The sequence below is a fragment of the Sphaerodactylus townsendi genome, linkage group LG11 (genome assembly GCF_021028975.2).
Source record: "Sphaerodactylus townsendi isolate TG3544 linkage group LG11, MPM_Stown_v2.3, whole genome shotgun sequence".
NCBI lineage: Eukaryota > Metazoa > Chordata > Lepidosauria > Squamata > Sphaerodactylidae > Sphaerodactylus > Sphaerodactylus townsendi.
This window is the reverse complement of record NC_059435.1, coordinates 52,383,780-52,403,571: the sequence shown is the minus strand read 5'-3', so window position 1 is coordinate 52,403,571 and position 19,792 is coordinate 52,383,780. Positions and strand designations below refer to the sequence as shown.

The window sequence follows — 19,792 nt, the reverse complement described above, 5'->3', positions numbered from 1 at the left end:
ATTTGATTAATTTCCTCTGAAAATTAATATAACCTTTGCTCTCATTTCAATGCTGTAAATGCTTGACATATGCTTTTTAAAAGATTGTTTTTGTGCAGTGAACAGTTCTACTCTACTGGGCATTTTTTTATTTTTCATGATTGTGGCAAAAAAAATTATATACACTTAAAGTGGAGCAAATAGCGTTTATTTTATGTGTTTTTAACCTCACCACTGTATGAGTAAAGTTAACAGTGTTAAACTTTATCACAGATAAATAGTTTTTGAGATTCTACTGAAATTTATTGTAAGCTTTTGTCTGCTTGGTTGTAACAATGTGGCCCAAGAGAATGGTGTAAAATAATTTTTCATTGTCTTGTATACATATGTTATACTCAGACTTGGCATCTGGTACTTGTTGAATATTGGTAACTGTGCAGTGTTACCAATATTGTGGGAGTTCTGTGTGCATCTGTAAGAGCAGTCCCAATCATGGAAATAGATAGTAGAGTAGATCCAACTCTCCCCTGTTCACTACAGCCTGTGTCACATAGCTTTTGTCCATGTGGTTCTCATGAACCCCAGCATTGGGAGGGGGTTGTTGGGGGCAGTGGGATCAAAGAGGACCCTTTTATCCTTTTTCATGAATGGAAAAGCTGGTTGGGCCATTCCAACTTTAGTTAAGGCAGTAGTTTTCTTCCTTTCCTTTGTTGTGAAATGTACTGGACATCAATATAGCTGAACCATCAACAAAAGCAAAAAGTCACTATGTAAATGTTAGATAATGTAGGTATAATTCTTCTAGGTCTTGCATGACTTTTCTCCATAGCAAATTAGGTTAGAAGCTTCAGTGGCTAACCAGCTGCAATCTCTTGGTGACTGAAATGCCGTGAAGAAGGAATGTGTATACTTGGACAATCTGTATGTTTTTTCATACCTTTTCCAGACAATATTATCAGTAAAAGAAGTAGGTCACATTTACAATGTCATATCACATCTAGGTGCATAAACACAGAACTTGGTATCCAGACCCAGCATGGTGATGGAACTTATGGAGCAAGTTATAAATATGTAAAGGGACTGCACTGTCATTATTATCATTCTAATTGAACTGTGAGGTAAATTTTCTATTTTAAGGCTTTTATTTTTCATTTTACAGAAGAGAAATAGAGCTTGAAAAATCAGAATATTTAATTTTTCCTAGGAAGTCCTTGGCTGAGTATTCAAATAGTTTTGTTCAGCTTGATTTTAAATGTTGATTCAATTGTCTCTGAATTTGGTTGTGGCCAAATTCACCAGTGCAAGTTAATAAAATGTGATTTTGCTGTCAACAGATGTTTTGGGCAAGGTTGGCATTCTGTATTTCTGTACTGGGACAAAATAACACCCAACTTAGATTAGGGGGGATTAATTAATTACACATTGAAACAATGATTTTCACTTTACATGAATTTATGTGCAATATTTGCCTGTTATGTCTGCTTTTGTATATTTTGTCGATTACTCTTTTGTCTCAACAGGGCTCTGTCGTTTTTCCATAGTCTTTTTACTGACATTAATTAAAAATTAAAATAATTTTTTTTGGTCTGTTACATCATTCTATTTAATAACTTGTATTTTTACTTTTGCCTTTATTCAGTATAGGATAGGATGGGGAGGGTTTTTTAATTGGTTTATGGTGCTTTAATTATTGTTTTATGAATATATTATCATTGTAAGCCCAGGGACTTTGGTGATAGGCGTGAAATAAGTATAAAGACAAAAATAAAATTAAAATGTAAGTTTTCTTACTACCCAATCCAGATGGGGGAACGAAACAGCTTTTGAAAGCAGCGCAGGGCCCTACCAGTCCGTTTGTCCCCTCTGCTGCATAAGGCACACCACACCAATGGAGAGCACAAACGTGCTGGCAACCGGGCACTGCACAGCTCTGCAATGGCCAAACCCAGAAGTGGATGCCACTGGGGTGCTACACTAGCATCTGACTGGGTACAGGGGGAAGGGGGTTGGAGGTGTTTCCAGGAAGGAGCCAACTTCAGTCAGCTTCTAGCCTGGGAAGCCACCTATGGAGCCTGCAGACTTACACACAGACAAGTATGGCATAAGCGTGTTTCACCAGTGGGGTGATTTGGGCAGCAGGAGAGGGGTTTTTTATTTCCCTCTTTTTCACACCACCCAAAGCCCCTTTGGAGGCAGTGTGGCGGTGCCATGGACCATCCTCAGCTGCCACAACACTTTCTTCCCCGTCAGGATTGTGCTGCCCATATCTTGGACTCATATTTACACAAATGCCTTATAAACTTGTTTCTAAAGTGTTATTTTTCCTTGGAGAATGAACTGAACAAGAACAATACTATAGGTTGCACAGTATTTACATAGCAGATGAAATTGTGATGTTGAGTTTATATAAAAACATGAACTTGTATATAAACTCTGTTCTTCATCCTGTTTGGAGACTTAAAACAATACAAAGTGGTTTCTTTTAAAAATAACTTAAATATTTAGTGATTACTCAATGTCTGGGTGTGGTTGGGGATCAGATCTGGATGCTGACTGAAGCTAGACAAAACTGGTTAATTATGATTGAAACACATCATGACCTGAGCAGAACCCCATGACTGGCATAAATGTATTATGTGCAGGTACAGTGACTTGGCCTTTCCTTGTATGAGGATTGATGTCATGGGCATACCCCCATCCCTGGGGCCAGCAGCAACAAAACTGATAGTCACCTGATAGCACATAATCAATGGGGAGAGGGGTGCAGATCACCCAGGGATTGCTGGGGCAGGAGGCGGCAAAAAGGCAGTTCCATGCACCCCTCAACAGACTGATCCCCCCTCCCCCGCAAGGGAAGAAAGCTTTTTGCCTGTTGATTCCAATCTTGAATTTTTTGGCTCCAGAGTTTTAAAATGGGTATTTATTGATTGAAATTTGATTTGACTTTTAATGTATCATTGCTTTAAGCCACCCTGAACCCAAAAGGGAAAGGGCAGCTTAGAAAGCCAATAAATAAAAGCAGTGACAATTTCTTGTCATTTTTTATAATGTTCAAGTGTGCCAGGCTGATCACCCTACCAGAAACATTTATTGGTTAAAAAACTGGGGGGGGGGGTGCTTAAAACAGGTGGGAATTGAATGAATAAGCTAGGGGAAACATTTTGGGCTTAGTTTACCAGCATTTTGGAAAGTGGACTTCAGCTGGGGCTGCAAGACTCTTCATGACTGCATTCAAAGTTTATGGTTATAATTTTATTCCTTTGTGTCTATGTCACTTCCAGCCACTGAAGGTGGCTCTGTGGAACAAAGCCTGCAGCCACCCTGGAGAGGCACCCTCACGGTTGGGGCCACTGGACGGCCATTGAGCAGATAAACATGGGGGCCCTGTTGCAGCTGTCACCACCGTTTAGAGAACTGCTGGCTCAGCTCAACATTTTTCTGTAGGATATATATATATTAGCTAAGTAGAACAGAAGAGACAGGTTCTTAGTTGCTTATATATAAGTTTATTAACTATAATGGAGGGCTACATGGAGATAAAATAAATGCATTCTTTCCTGTTACACATCTACATTATTGTACATTTGTGTCACCTCTTGCCACCAATCTGCTGTCTCATATGTTGCCCTGTCTCTTATCCTGCTGCTCTAACAAAGAAAACAGAGCTAACTGTACAACTTCAGATGTACATATAAGCAATGGCTATCTGACTGACCAACAGCTAATCAATAGACCAGCTCCTAAACAGTAACTTCAGCAACAGTGAACCCTTTTATGACTGAGTTGTGACAGACACTTGCAAAATCCCAACGTTTCCTCGGTTCACAGACACGATTTCAAGATTTTCCAAGACCTTTTGAAAGGGAGAGAGAGAAGCGTGATCCCAAGAAGCGGCCCTTCTCGTAGAATAAGGTGTATTACGTTTGCGCCGTTTGTGGGAGAAATATGGGCGATCTCGTTTTATTTTTATTTATGTGTGTGTGTGTGTGTGTGTGTATATATATACACATATACACTTTGCATTTATATCCCGCCAATCTCCCGAGGCGGCTTTGCAATCAATATATGGTAAAAACATATAAAAACAATGCAAAATACAAGATATATCTTCTTGCACCAAGGAGCCTGCAAAACACTGCATATGAGTGGAGTTGGCTTTTGGAGCAGAATTAACGGGTAGGCTGATGGAGGGCGGAGGCAGGGCTCTCGTCCCCGCTGTGGTGTTGTCTTTGAGAAAAAACAGGGGGGGGGGCTTTTTTTTCCCCTTCCAAAGGAAGCAGCTCCCCGGCCCCCCCTCCGCCTTCAAGCTCATAATTGCGCCACGGCCTTGCATTCCTGATGGGGACTTTCTGTCTCCCTCAGGGCCACCATAGCGAGCCATGGCTTCCTTCGCTCCCATGGCAACTGTGCCCGGCTTGTGTTGTCGTCGCGAGTTCCGTGAAAGCGGCTCTGGAGCCCCGAGGCCTGCCGAGCCCGGAGCGATGGCTTCTCCAGTCCGGTTCGAGACATCGATGGCCAACCTCCAGGCTCAGCTGACCGCCCAAAAACTGAGGAGCCCCTCAGCTTTCAGCCTGCGGGATCGGCTGTCGGAGTCGGACCTTAGCGGCAGCCTGGAGCAGGTGAGGGAAGAACTGGGATCCTTCGCTGCCCGTCCCGATCTATCATCTGCCTGGTTTCTTAATACGTCGCACACCCGAGATTGTCCCCCTTTTTTTAGCGCCCTTGGGGCTGCAGGAAGGGGAGTCAGCATGGCTGCACAGTCTTGAAAAGGCGCCTTTCGTCGGAAGACTCTGCATCTTTCCTGCCCTTTGCCTATCTCTTCGTCGGGGAGAGAAAATACGGACCCTCCTTTTTATTTTATTTTATTTTTCAAATGAAGTATAAAATATGCCTGAAAGGGGAGAGGCGGCATATTAAATTAATAAAATAAACAAATAAATTCTCACAAAACGGATTTCCCCAAAATATGCTAATGACTATAAGGTAATGTAGTGGCAAAACAGATTAAACAACTTCCTAGAGAATTGGTTTTTCAATGGTAAACAGCCAGAAATTTAAATGGAATCTCTAAGGGCTATTGATGCCTTAAGTGGTAATCGAGGTGTTTTTATGCCCTGTTTGGGGCCAAGTTCCCGCAATATATTTTCACAATGTATTTAACAGAATAGAATTAGAAAAGATGCTGTAGAATTGATAAGAATTAAACAGAGACAATGGCCCCTTCTGCACATGCAGAAATAATGCACTTTCAATCCACTCTCAATGCACTTTGAAGCTGGATTTTACTGTGCAAAACAGAAAAATCCACTTGCAAACAATTGTGAAAATGGATTGAAAGTGCATTATTCTGCATGTGTGGAAGTAGCCAATGTCTACCCAAAACTGTGTTCGTTAAACGTTGCATAATGGATCCCAATGTGACATTCTAATATTATTAGAGAAATCATTTAAATTGTTGTCATTTATCCACCAGCTCCAAAACATCTTTACTAGTTAGACTGTTCTATCTTAATTGTTATCAGCTTTTAAATCCTCAAGGCTTAAAGTCCTCTTCAGATGTCAATGAGTCTAGCTCGCAGAGCCATCTGCCGTGCTGAGCAGAAGTCCAGGTACTTCTTCAGAATCTAGGTTGAACTTGCAGTCTCTGTCTTTGTCTTTTTGTGCAGCTGGCCCCTTACACTGTTCATCTGAGATTCCTTATCACTGTCCAAGCTGCACAGCATCAGGGTGTGCCTTGGCTGGCAGGGCAAGGCTTGGAGCTGGTTCTGCTTCAGCTTGCAGGGAAGGGCTTGGAGCTGGCTCTGTTGCCTGCATCTTCTCTCAATGCAGATCCTCTGCTTGTATAGTCTTGTGCACAAATGTGGGATATATGTCTTTTGCTGAAAATGAGAGGTGGCTTTTCTGAACCCAGGGGCAAAGAATGGAGCCTGTGAACACATATGTGTAGCCAGTGGTGGGATTCAAAAATTTTAGTAACAGGTTTCGATGGCGGTGGGATTCAAACAGTGGCATAGTGTCAATGGGACTGTGGCATGACGGGGGCGTGGCCAGGCATTCCAGGGGCGTGGCATTCCTGGGTGGGGCTGTGGCAAGGACGCAGGGCGCGCACGCCCCAGGTATAGTTCCCCTTCACCCCACCTCTAGATTCAAATAATGACTGTTTAAAGAATTAAAAAAGCAATATACTGAGAGGTAGTGTATTATTTCTTTTTAATATATTTATATTGATTGATTTTAAATAATAACATAAGTAAGGAGAGAAACCAAAAACTGTTTACAATTGTTAACATATTACAAACATATCTAATTGTCTATCTCTCTCAACCCCCCCAACTAAAACATCCTATATTGCCTCCCTCCTTCCCCTATTCCCCTCCCTCCCTACTTTCTACTTCCCCTTCAGATTCCTATAACTACTTTATCTTGAAAGAAACTAACAGAGGGAGAGATCCAAAATCCTCAATCTAAAAGAGTAGTTTAAACTCCTCTCTTTCCAATATAAATTTCAAGGGGAAAAAAAGACAATGAAAAATCTTTACCTATAATACTTTCCCAACCTTTATACCAATGAACAAACAAATTAGAATTACTATATATTGTATTATTTCATACAGTTCATACACATGTGGGGGGTGCCTTGGGGGGCCGCAGGGGGCCCTGGGGGGAGATTTTGCATCCCCCACTTGACGAGATTTGTTGTACCCAGGGACAGAGATTACCCCCTTGTCCCTAGTGGAGTTAATCATTAATAACCGGTTCTCTGGACTGAGAAAATTTTAGTAACCGAATAGGTACGAATAGGCTGCATCCCACATCTGTGTGTAGCACACTCCTGTGTACTTATACTAAGGAGTAAGTCTTTACTATGATGCAAGATGGCATGGTATAGCCCGATCTCATCTTGGAAACTAAGCAAGATTGGTACTTAGAAGGGAGATGTCTCCAGCGGAAGGCAGTGGCACACCACAACCTCAGCTTCTTACTTTCCTTGAAGGCCCTTGCTGGGGTCACCATTAGTGAACTGTGTCTTATGTCACCTGGTGAAGAATGCATACAATTTCAGCATTTTGCTGTTTGCCTATTAATTCAATCAATCTGTTTTTAGAATAATCATCTGAAATCTGTGGACCTTAATCATGTTATCAAGCTACTTGAAGAGACTGAATCAGTAAGTATATCCATAGTGTACAAAAACATCTATATTTTTCTTGAGTACATTTCATTGAGTTGCCGTTTATTTAATGATTAGCCAGAATTAAGCACTTTGATATTCTGATAACAACCAAAATACACAAGGACTAAACAAAGACAGTACAAAATATCATAAGTGTTTTAATTAATAAATAATAAACTGCAGGAATCTTTTGTGGATTAGTTGGTGGTTTATTTTTTGTTTCTGGTTGTGATTTGTCAGCCACTTTGAACTACAAAGAAAGGTGAGTATAAATGCTTAATATGTCCACTTCATAGTTTCAACCAACATGTTTTTTTTTCTTTTTAAGAGTGATTTGGAAGAACAGTTGCAAGCTCTAAAAAATGTTGTAAAACGGTATGAAACTGGGATTGTATCCTTTTCTTTTTCTTCAAACAGAAGAATGTAGAAGAAAACGCAAAGTAATTTTGGTCATTAATAGTTTGCTACAGAATATGGTCACAAACAGATATGGCAAGTATAATGAATCTCCATCTGTCCATAAAGGTAAATGTTGCATGTCTGCAGCCCTTATTCAGATTACGAGCAAGTCTTTTAAAAAACAGTGGCATCCACCTAGTGCCATTCCCTCAGCACTGGGTGAAAGGCGCCATTTTTCGGCGCACCACTTTCCCCCCACTTATCTCCTTTTCTCTGCATAGCTTGGGGGGGGGGAAGGAAACACGCCTCCTGGCCCCCAACCCCAAAGGCGTCGCCATGGCCATGGGGGTGTGTCCCCTCATTCTCTGCAGAGCTATACAGGGAAGAGGAGGTAAGTAAAAAAAAAAGAAGTGGCGTGCCTCCATCCAGAAGCTCCTCTGCAGGCCGCACACACGAAAGTGTGCGAACAGCCCCAGGGGTGCACTGGCATTAAGTATGCCGGTGCACCGCCACTCTTAAGGGCTGCTCTTAAGGCCCATGCAGAGTAGGCCTAAGTGAAGTAAAAATAAAAAAACAACCTCCAGTAGGCCAACTTTGCCATAATGTCACTTATGGGGAAATCATTTATGATACCTCATTTTAGTATCTTGGCATTGTCTGTCATTTATAACAAAGAAAAGGAGCAGCTTTATTCTTGAAGTATCTAAAATAATACCAGTGCAGATGATAAAACTTTAGAATTCTGCAGATTTCAGTCTGCTTCCATGTGATACCTGTTGACCTGAGCTGTTTTGATGTATGAGTCTCCTCAGAACTGACATCAAGAAAGGCTTACCATGGTCATGGATTGCATGTGTGATTTATCTAAATGTATATTTTGAGATGTTTAATGTATCCCTCTGTTACAAATGACAAGAAGGCAGATATTTTAGGACTGAGGTGTATTCTCAGTCATTCCCCTGGCTATGGTATAGCAATCTTGTGCAAAGGTACTCCATTGATTTTGGTGGCTTATACTGAAGTAACTCACATAGGATTATGCTTAAATTCTCTGTAAATTGTCTGCTTTTCATTTAAGGCAAAGGGAACTCCTCTGGATCTTTGTCTCAGTAGCTCATTGAGGCTAGGATATGCTCTACCCTAGGCTGAAAACTGAGCCATTGCAACTTGTCTTAATTGCTCAATTCTCCTTAATTCTTAAATATTACAAGCCCCTTAAAGAGTTAACAAGAATCTCTAAACTTTTAAACCTGTGTGGAGAGAAAATTCCAAACCACAGTGAGTTTATAGAACCTACATGTGAAATTATTAAACTATATCGGTAAGTGTTCTTTATTTTAATGCTGGTCATTCATGCATTGCATATTATATTCAGAGTTGCACTAGTATTCATTGATCCTCACCTGCTCATTTGCTATCACAGTTCTCTTATATATCAGCTTTTCATAACATCCTGAGATGTGGTTTGGTGAGTATGAAACTACCATGACAGCATTTGTTCTATTCATTATTTATATCTGATATAGAACATGTCAGAATTCCCATAAGTCTCTCAGTGCACATGAGGGATTATTATCACCAGGAGTTTAAAAGAATGGGGTTGGATCCTGAATAGATTCTTCTGCAGGTGCAAGTGTTTCTTTTCTTAGAGTTTTACCTCAGTTTTTTTAATCTGTTTAATCCTTTTAATCACATTATTACTCACACAAAAGTGGTAAGGGTAAGAGATTCCTTCTCTTTCAATAAATGCTAAGGATGAAGTTTGGCTTCTACTGGCATTAGCTATTAATAGCATAAAAGTAGGTGATTGTAGTTAGGTTGGACTAATTAAGACTGAACAGATAGTCCTCCTCTTCTTTTCTTTGTCCTGGCTGTTTCTTGAAATATCCTTCTGTCCTGACTGTTTCTTGAAATATCCTTCTGTGTCTAACATACGCATTTGGCCTTTCCGATGCTTCTCAACAGTCAGTAATTATAACTGATATTATAGTCAAAAGCAGTTATAACTTTCTTAAGCCTGTGGAGTAGATGTAAGAGTCTGGCTCTGTTTAGGTATGCACTGCAAGGGTGCAATCTTGTGAACAGTTTTGCCAGGCTAAGCCTCAGTCAGTAAAATAGGACCTAATTCTCAGTAGACCTGTGTTACATTGTTCCCTAACTAAGTTTTGTGCAGGTAAAGGTGAAATTCTTTCTCCAAATTTCCGTCCCTCCTCTAAATGTTTGGGGAGGGGGGTTGCGCTGGGGTTTATCATTTCTGGAAAATTTGCATCTACATATGATGCTTGTTATTTTACTGAGAAGAAATGTTTTCATTGATGGTTACCAACAAATAGGGCATATAGGCTAAGGCCCTTCCCTAATTTTGCCTCCTAGCGCTTGGTTTCTTAGGTTTACTGCTTCTGAACATTGAGGTTCCCTTTGCTCACCAATCTTGGCAGCCACTAATGGAACTTTCCTTCATGAATAGATCTAAGCCCCCTTATAAAGCCTTCTGTGCTTCTGGTCATTAAAGCATCTACTTGTAGTGACTTCTACATTTGGAATTAACTATTCATTGAGTAAAGAAGTTGTCCAGGAAGTTGTCCAGCAAAGCCCTCCCTGCAGTTACCTGCAGCACTGGAGGCTTGCTGGGAGGCGACGTTGGATCCTGGAGGCTTGCTGGTAGGGCTGGAGGATCCTCCCCTCACCCACCATTAGCAACAGGACAAGACCAGGCAGGTGCAACAACATTGCAGAGAATATCCATATGGCTCAAGAGAACAGAATTGGAGGGCTGTAGTGGCAGCAAAGTGATAGAAATAGCCAGGGAAGGGAGGCAGGAGGAGCCCAGACATATATACCTGCCTGGGGTTGCCTGTGGGGAAAACAAAGAGGAGGTATTTCCAGGTACAGCTGATCAGGGTAACACAGGCTGAGGGGGCTGGAGTAGGCCAGGGGCAGATACTACAGGAGAAGCCTGGCAGAGGGAGAGGATAGTGACTTCCTAAGAGCTATACCAGCTGGCAGAAGGTTGTTTTGAAGGCTCAGATTGGACAGGCCTGATGAGGGGAAAAAACACAGATGGACACCCAGTGACTCAGAAACTGGGAATGACCCAGGACCCACCATCAATTGGAGGGCATTGGCCTAGGATAGCCCTGCTTGTGGGCAGGTATTTATTAGGTACAACCTCAGGGCAGTCTGGGGGGGACAGGTCCAGCTACACATAAGCAGTCAGACAGACTAAGGGCTGGGGAGAGGTGGCTAGAGGTGTTATTAACCTCCTCCCTTGTGCTGAGATGTGTGTGGGATGTGCTAACAAAAGGAGGAGATTAGAGATCATACCTTCCCCAGACGCTGACCCCCACCCAGGAGGTAGAGTCTGAGAGAAGTATTTCCTTTTGTCTGTCCTAAACATAATGTCCATCAAATCCATTGAGTGCCCCCAAGTTGTAGTATTATGGAAGAGAGAGAGAAAAGTTCTCTGTATCCAGTTTCTCCATTCTATGCATAATTTTATAATCCTCTATCATGTCTTCCATTAGTTGTCTTTTTTCTATACTGGAGAATCCTAGACTGTTCAATTTTTCCTTCTAGAAAAGTGGGTCTGACCCTTTAATCATGTTGGTAGCTCGCTTCCGTACTTTTCCCAGCTCTTCCTTTCTCATAGCAACATAGGAAACATTAGGATATTAAGTAATCTTTCTCTTCATTTATCAATGGAGAGCACGGCTTGGTAATGCGATTTAAATTGGAGGGTATGATTACATTTTATACCATTTCTTAATTTTTAGATTTTCTTGTTATAAAAGCTAGTACAATCTTTACATTGGCTTGTCAGATCTATAAATGCAATCAGAGCTAAATCATAGGAGTTATACATGATATCCATATCGTGCAAAAGTACTCACCCCTTCATGCATTTCATGACAACTGAAGATTTAACCTTATTCCCCTGTGGCATTTTATATGGTTTTAATAGGAATTTTGTTTCTGTTTTGCAGATTGCCATTTTGTAAAAAGAAGTTAACTGATGAAGTAAACTACTCCAGAGAAGCTCAAGAATCAATTGCACAATTGGGTAATTTGTTTGTTTACAGTCTGGATGAAATTTTATTTTTGTCTTTTCTTTCAGATATATTTTTTGTGCTAGAAATTTCCTGATATATATTATAGAGCTACTTGATCCATACAAGTTATTCCAAACCAAAAAGTCATTATAAATATGAAGTAAGTTTTTATGGCTAAATTCAGGCCCACCTTTATTTCTACTAGGGACCCAAACCAGTTTCTATTGTGCTCCTCAGCTCTATTTTATTCTACAACAGTGTTGTGAGGTAACCCAGCAACCTGCAATACTTTTTATTAAACAAATGCTACACAGTTGAGGGTGCCATAAATGAAATCAACAAAGCAAAACTGACAAAGTTACATAGCGATTATGTATTATTATATTATCTGTGTCAATTACAATAAACTCTAAGCTTCCTTAAGTATAATAAAAAAGAAAATTAGGCTATACCATGTTAATAAGGCATATCAGGTAAATTTGGATTAGATTTAGATGAAGGTGGAGTGAAAATTAGTAGAAGGAACATTGACAGTTTAATGGGCCAATCCAAAGTGGGTGGGGGGCTGAATCCACCAATGGAGGCAGCGTGGGGCCATGCTGATGGATTTGCCCTCTCCAGGGACATTTTAGAGGTGTGGCTAGGGGTGGAGCCGACATTAGTAGCAGGGGCGTTCTGGAGGCATATCTGGGGGCGGAGCTGACATTAGTTGGCTTATTATACCCAGGCTTTGCCTCCCAGAATGCTGCTGCCTGGGACGTGGGATTTATGCTACCCTTTTGGAATGGCATTAAGACCATAGAGCCTAGTGGAGGACTGTTCAGCAGCAGGGAGGCTTCTTTTTGTTTCATGTTTTGCCGCCCCACACTGCCAAGAAGTCCTCTAGGAAGCAGTGGGGCGATGCCACAGCAGCGCTGAGTCCCGACACCAGCGGCTCTGGATTGGATTGTAAGATATGCAGATGATACCACATTACTGGCAGAAAATAGCGAAGACTTGAAACAACTACTGATGAAGGTTGCAGCAGAAAGTGCCAAAGCACAGCTGAACATCATGAAGCCAGTAGTCATAGCTAGTGGGGAATTATACAACTTGAAGGCTGACAATGAAGAAATTGTCATTATTCAAGATTTTCTGATCCTTGGCTCTATTATCAATCAGAGGGGATATGGCAACAAAGAAGTCACAAGGAGACTGAGACTGGGAAGGGCAGCTGGGAAGGAGCTAGAAAAGATTTTTTTTTATATGCAAGGATGCGTCACTGAAGACCAGGATCATGTTAATTAATGCCATTTCCCATGACTATGTATAGGTGTCAAAGCTGAACAGTGAAGAAAAGTGACAGGAAGAAAGCTGAGTCCCTTAAAATGTGGCGTTGGAGGAGAGTTTGACTGATTAAATCAAGCCTGAACCTTCTCTAGAAAGTGGCTACTGTAATTTAGACCTCAAAAAATAAACATGTGAATATATGTTGTTATGGTTCAATTGGCTTCAGACGAAGGGCCCCTCCATGGACTGGCCAGCAGAGATCTCCTTCCCAGATTTCTCACTAGCCAGAATTTACAGTGCTTTTCTTTAATTTCAGTAGGTACCCTAGTGCCCGACAAAGAAAAATTCACAAAATATACTGGGTGAAGGTAGTCTCCTGTGCAACCACCCGGTCATTACTGACCCATGGGGTGGTGTCACATCGCAACATTTACTAGGCAGACTATATTTACAAGGTGATTTGCCATTCCCTTCCCCAGTCGTTTACATTATACCCCAGCAAGCTGGATCCTCATTTTACCAACCTTAGAAGGATGGAAGGCTTAGTCAACCTTGAGCCAGCTACTTGAAACTGATTTCCAATGGGACTGAACTTGTGTCATGAGTAGAGCTTTTGACTGCCGTGTTGCAGTTTATCACTCTGCACCATAGGGCTCTTAGAAACAGTCACAATATATATTAATAATAATAAAAGACACTGGATTAAAAATCCACCCTTATCCAAGAATGAAAAATGATATGGGCAATTAGCTTCAACAGAAATTAATACAGTGGCATGTGCCCAAGTAGTCAGTGATGATGACTCATCAGCTGTACAAACACGTTATAAGAATAAATAGCAGAATCATGTAAACAACAAGAAATATATTCATCAAAACTAGGGAGTAGCAACAAACCTTAGTAAACAGCCTTTTCTGAAAGTAGTTTGACTTCAGTATGAAATGGTTCTGTTCAAAAACAACTGCATTATTAGATAATGTGTGTTCACCAATGACTAACAGCTGTCAGATGCTCTGACATGCTATAAGTTTTTAAAGAGCCCCACTAAGATATTACCAATTATTTATTTATTAAAAATGGTTCCAATTTATCATTAAGTGCAATCCAAAGGGGTGGGGGGGAGGATTTGGAACCAGTGTGACCTCTGTGCCAGTGTAGATACCACCTCATGGCAGTATTAGTGACATCTATCCTGCTGCAGGGCCAGCTGCACTGGTGTTGGGTTGCTGCACTGCAGCGCAGTGCCCTCTGCACTGGCACTGGTCCAGTGCAGGAGCCTACACTGGAGTGAATGGGGGCAGTCCTGGCACTGGAGCTGATGGTAGTCAGCTTCCAATGGCTTTCATCCCAGGAACACCATCTTCTGATGGCATAGACTTATGTAAGACTGTGATAATATGTGATAATTGTATATCACATTTTCCCTTTTTTCTGCAGGCTATTTGATGAGGGTGCAATGTTCTCAACTAAGAATAACAATCTGTAAATGTATTATTAGCTTTTATCATCCTGAGCCACCAAAGAAAGAATTTGAAGGTGAATTTTATTTGTATTTGAAATATAGATTAAGGATTAATGAAGTGTAGATTAATTATTACAATTTATTATAGGCCTAATTCAGATAGTTCCAGGTTTCTGTCTCCATGGTAGAGGAACAGGCATATATTTCCCTTCCGCCATGATTGGAACATGATTTATTCTGCATTAATTTCTTGTGCATATGGAGGGGCTGCATTAAGCAAAACAGGCAAGATCTTCTGGAGAACACGACAATGTTATTTACCAAACATTTACAGTATAAGATTTTAGTTTCAGTTTGTTAGAACACTCTCTTGTTTAGTTAAAGGTGTTTCCTCTCCAAACAAGTGTCTATTTTTTCAGGGTGGGTTGATCAGCTTAAATCATTAATTTAAATCCAGTTTCCTAGTTTGAAATGATTGTATTTCCTGATATAACAGTCAAACAAATTAAAATGCTTGAATGTGATACAGAAAACTATAAAAATAAAAACTTTGAAGGAAAAAAGAAGAAGAATTTGGATTTATATCCCCCCTTTCTCTCCTGTAGGAGACTCGGGCTTACAATCTCCTTTCCCTTCCCCCCCCCCCCCAACAACAACAAACACCCTGTGAGGTGGGTGGGGCTGCGATAGCTTCAAAAAGCTGTGACTAGCCCAAGGTCACCCAGCACAGGCTAACCTGAATTCCCCAGATAAGCCTCCACAGCTCAAGCAGCAGAGCGGGGAACCAAACCTGGTTCCTCCAGATTAGAATGCACCTGCTCTTAACCACTATGCCACTGCTGCACTAATGAAACAGGATTCATTATTAAAATATTGTGATTTCGTGCTGTAAAGCAAACCATAGTTTGCCTCAAACAGAATAAAAAGCCACACTAAGGTCTCCTGTTCTGGTGTGCAGGCAAACAAAACTTGTGCAAACTATAATGCACCATAAAAGGCTTTCACAGCTGGAATCAGCTGATTGTGGTGGGTTTTCCTGGCTGTGTGCCCATGGTCTTGCAGTTTTTACTCTTAATGTTTCACATGAATCTATGGCTGTCACCTTCAGAGGCATGTCACAATAAGATGTGTTTCTCTCCATGGCACTGTGTGGAGTGATTGAGGCAAGTGCAAACGCAACTGCAACTGAACTCCCCCCGCCCCCAGACACATGCAAATGCACCTCGCTCCTCCCCCTGCCCCAGTGAGGTGGACAAAACATATATCTCATTGCACAATCACTCCACACTGTGCCCCAGAAACACATTTTACCATGACTTGCCTCTGATGATGCCAGCCATAGATGTGGGCGAAATGTTAGGAGCAAGAACTACCAGACTTTGGCCACACAGCCTGGAAAACCCACAACAGCCAGTTGTGCAAACTATAGTTTTCCACATTTGGAGGTAATGGAAAATTTTAATTTCCCACAAAACATGCAAAAAGGAGGAGAAAAGGGAGAGTGTATAAGTCTAAGACCTGTTCCTATAATACCTAACCATGGTTGTTGCAATGGCATTTGAACTGAACCGATGTGTTTGTATCTCTTTTAAGCAATTACAAACATAGGATTTAATGATAATTTCTATTGCGTTCAGATTTCATTTTTTAACCAGATGAAGAGACTATAATGTTTTTAATTTCTAAGAATCCAGTTTAAATGGTGTATTTTATCTACCCTGGTGTTTTCTTGTAAAATTTAATTTTATGGAACATCAAGTCTATGATTTTAGCCGATAGATTTGATCCCATGGGGGATTTCTATTGATGGGAAGGGGAGCAATTTTCTCCAGTTCCACCTCTCTGCTGCAGACTTCCAACTTCTCTCATGTTGCTCGTCTCCAAAAGAAGGAATCCTGGAAACATTTTGGGCTACAGAGGGAAGGTGAAGAAGTTACAGTCTGCTGACAGAAATCCTTCTATTAGAAGAAATGTTTTTGTGGGATCGAAGCCATTGTGTTATAAATATATATTTTTAAATGAATAGGAGTGGTAATTTTTCTAAAACTTTATAAGGTGATGCATTACTTCCCCACATTTGTTTTATGCTGACATACCTTGTTGTTGTTTATGCAGTTTACCAAGCTCTAAGTTCAAACTATAAAAGGAAGATGGTGGAATTAGGAGGGTTAGCCGAAACTGTAGTCTTGGCGCTGTCATTAGCTGAAAATGAACTTACTGTAAAATTATGGATAATTAAAACACTGCAACATCTTTCCACTGCTGGTTAGTATGATTCAGATTTTTTTAAAAAAAATTCTGAAGCTTATGTGATTTTGTCTGCTGTTCCATGGAACAAGCAGCGTCAGTGGAGCTAATTGTTGATCATTTCATATTTCAGAGGCAAACTGCCAGTTTATGTTGGATGCGGAAGCACCGAGAAGATTGTGCTCTCATATGAATGAGTCTGATTCCACTGGGCAGCTGCTATTCCGGTCCTCAGAAATTCTCTGGAATTTATTAGAAAACACTTCTAGGGAAGAAATGGTTCCTCAGCTCAGTAACTTGGAATGTGTAAAGTACGTGCACTCAGGCAGAACACAGGCTAATGTTGAACCAAGATTATGAAGCGTGATCATTTTAACATGCTTTTAAAATGGAGGAATGGAACTCTAATTTTTGACTAATGTTTAAATAGAAAATCTTGTAAAGTGACAATAAATAAGGAAGTGTCATTTATTTCATTATTAACAGATAAAATTAGTTAAGGGGGAAAACAATCTGTCCTTTAGATTCCTGTTTCTTCTTTTTATTCCATGTATCAATTCATAATTAATGTCTTAGCTGACTTTAAAAGGGGTCGGACAAGTCTGACAACAGTTTTTAACACGCCAGCTAAATGAAACTTCCACCATCAGTCGATATGTGTGCGGAGTTTGTTGACCTCCTGAAAGCTCCTGCCTTGTCCTTGTAGGAAACAGAAGGGTATACTAACTCAGTCTTAGGTCTGACCCAATAACATTTCTTAAGACAGAGTTATATTATTTATCCAGAATGTGCATGACTTTGTTTAGTAACGTAACAGTTTAATTCTACCAAAGCATTAAATAGAAATGCAATTCAAGTAGATGAAGGAAAGTGATATTTAAAACTTCAGTATTTTATTTATTTATTCGATTTGTTAAACCGCCCTACCCCCCAAGGGGTAGGAATTATTTATTTAAAATATTTATTAGCCACATTTCTACCTTGCAGCAATCAGCGTGCCTTGCAGTATAAACGTGCCTTGCAGTATAAATAAAACAGTTATAAAACATGTAAACGTCAACTATTTAAAATCTAACTAGAACTGTCAATAAATAAAACCAAATTAGCAGAGGTGTACCACCCTAGGAACATGGGGACACCCATGTCTGGTCGCATGCCTTTTGGTCAGTTGGGGGGCCGCAGGACAAAATGGTGCTTTAGATATCTGGATTCCAAGCCACGTAGGGCTTTGTTTGTTTGATTAGAGGTTTTTGTTTGAATAAACAGTGTGTTCTGAATCTGACTTTTTTTCTCCTCAGTGCTCTGAAAGAAGCATTTACCAATTTACTTCTACGCGGTTCCCGCAATTATGATCGTCAGCTAAGAAATGACATTTTGGTGATATCCACTCTCATTGCGCAAAACCCTGGAGCACCAATGATTGTATGTATGCACAGATATGAGTTTTGTGGGCCCATCTGTTAGTGTCATCCAAAAATATAAAGATTGTGATTGTATCAAATAGTGAAGCACATTTACTCCTTCGAATTTTCTTGAGTGTTATTTTTATGCTTTGCCAGACAACTGTTTCTTCTCATAGTTCTGTATTACAGGTTCTTCAATTTTTTTTCATAATGGTATTTTAGTTTGGCAATTGTAGTCATTCAGTATAGAGAGAAATGAGATGCAAAGTAAATTTTCTTCCATCTCATTTGGAAACCCATAAAGTTTGGCACTGGAGGCAACTTCCTAGTTCACTTATATGGTGGGCCAATTTTGAGTTATTGCTTACACTCTTAAGTCTGTCCACATGAGCTGTGATGCTAATGCAGTGGTTCATACAATTGTGTGAATGGTTTGTGTTCAAATCATGCGAAGCTACAAGTAATTTAGGTTCCGATTATATTCACACTGCCAAATATTACAAAAACATTTTGTCAGGTTTGTGCTCAGAGCCATTAGTTCATGGTATTCTTGATGACATGTTAGCATATTGAATTATTTATTTTCCTATATAGGAAAAATAGTAGATGTCTTATTTCTCTGTCTGTTAAAGGCAGGGGCTTATCTGCCAGAGGGACATGGGGGTCACGTGTCCCTGGGTGCCACCCACTAAATCATGCCCCCATACCCCTCCTGTGGAGAGGCTCTCCCACCCAGTGCTCCCCCCTCCACCAGCCAGGCCGGGAGCCTGCTACAGACCCGCCAGCTGCCCCTTGGCCCAACCCTGCCAGGCTGCCCAGGACCGCCGTCCGCCAGAGCAGCTGGCTGTGCTAAGTAGGACATTGGGGGTGGGTGGGGTGTGTGTGCCAGAGCAGATGTTGCCCTGAGTGCCATTTCTCCCCAGTACGCCTCTGGTTAAAGCAATCACAGATAACCATTACTGTTCTGTTTTATGACAGTGTTACAGTGGTCCAAATATAAGGCATAACTAACTTGAAGTACATGGACAGAGCAATCCTAATTTTTTTAATGATCATTTTGTAGTATGCAAATTATTCCTGACAGTTAAGGCAAAGAGTAAAACTAGTTATCCTGTCCTGCCTTGCATTATCAGCACCAAGTTTTCTTTTTTCTTTTATTATATAATAAAAAGTATGCTAGGAGATAAACTACTAATTAGTTATAATTTATACATTGCCCATTCTATTTGAAGTATCCAGGATTTTATAGAAATCATGTAATGACCCAACATGTTTAGTACCCATAAGGGGGAAAGTAGCTGGGACAATTTGGTGCAAAGAATTACAGATAGGGAAAGAATTAAACCTTCTTCCATCCAGCTGCCTCTGGCTTTCTGACATTAATTTCCCCCTCCCAGCCCAGCTTTTACTTCAAAAAACAAAAATGATAGTAATTCTCTGTTATATTAATTTGTGTGTGCTCTGAGACTCTTGCAACCCACTGCATATAGGGCTGTGTCTGCTGGGGACTTGGTGTATCATGCAGACCTTGGTGTGTATGCATTCATGCCAGTTTCCCACAGTGAAATGTTTAGGGACACTTCAAAAGAACTGATTATGAATTTGTGTTCAGTGTATTGTCAAAGGCTTTCACAACCAGAATCACTAGGGTGTTATGGATTTTCTGGGTTGCATGGCCATGTTCCAGTAGCATTCTCTCCTGACGTTTCACCTGCATCTGTGGCTGGTATCTTCAGAGGATCTTCTAAAGATGCCAGCAACAGATGCAGGCGAAACATCAGGAGAAAATGCTACTGAACACAGCCATACA

At 40.7% G+C, this 19,792-nt stretch overlaps 1 protein-coding gene across 3 annotated transcripts in view; it reads left to right on the top strand.

Annotated features, from left to right (window-relative positions):
* Nucleotides 1-4,267: 4,267 nt before the first annotated feature.
* CFAP69 (cilia and flagella associated protein 69) overlaps nucleotides 4,268-19,792 on the top strand; it is a 34,917-nt gene continuing 19,392 nt past the window's right edge. The window contains exons 1-9 of one of the 3 annotated variants that reach the window (XM_048511736.1): nucleotides 4,268-4,598; nucleotides 7,085-7,147; nucleotides 7,482-7,544; nucleotides 8,764-8,873; nucleotides 11,536-11,612; nucleotides 14,308-14,406; nucleotides 16,448-16,597; nucleotides 16,713-16,890; nucleotides 17,878-18,001. In XM_048511736.1, coding sequence (XP_048367693.1) covers nucleotides 4,359-4,598; nucleotides 7,085-7,147; nucleotides 7,482-7,544; nucleotides 8,764-8,873; nucleotides 11,536-11,612; nucleotides 14,308-14,406; nucleotides 16,448-16,597; nucleotides 16,713-16,890; nucleotides 17,878-18,001 — 1,104 coding nt within the window. In that variant the 5' untranslated portion in view covers nucleotides 4,268-4,358. Of the gene's footprint in view, nucleotides 4,599-7,084; nucleotides 7,148-7,481; nucleotides 7,545-7,661; nucleotides 7,679-8,763; nucleotides 8,874-11,535; nucleotides 11,613-14,307; nucleotides 14,407-16,447; nucleotides 16,598-16,712; nucleotides 16,891-17,877; nucleotides 18,002-19,792 lie in introns of those variants that run through there. The other 2 variants (XM_048511737.1, XM_048511738.1) reach the window with 2 other exon arrangements.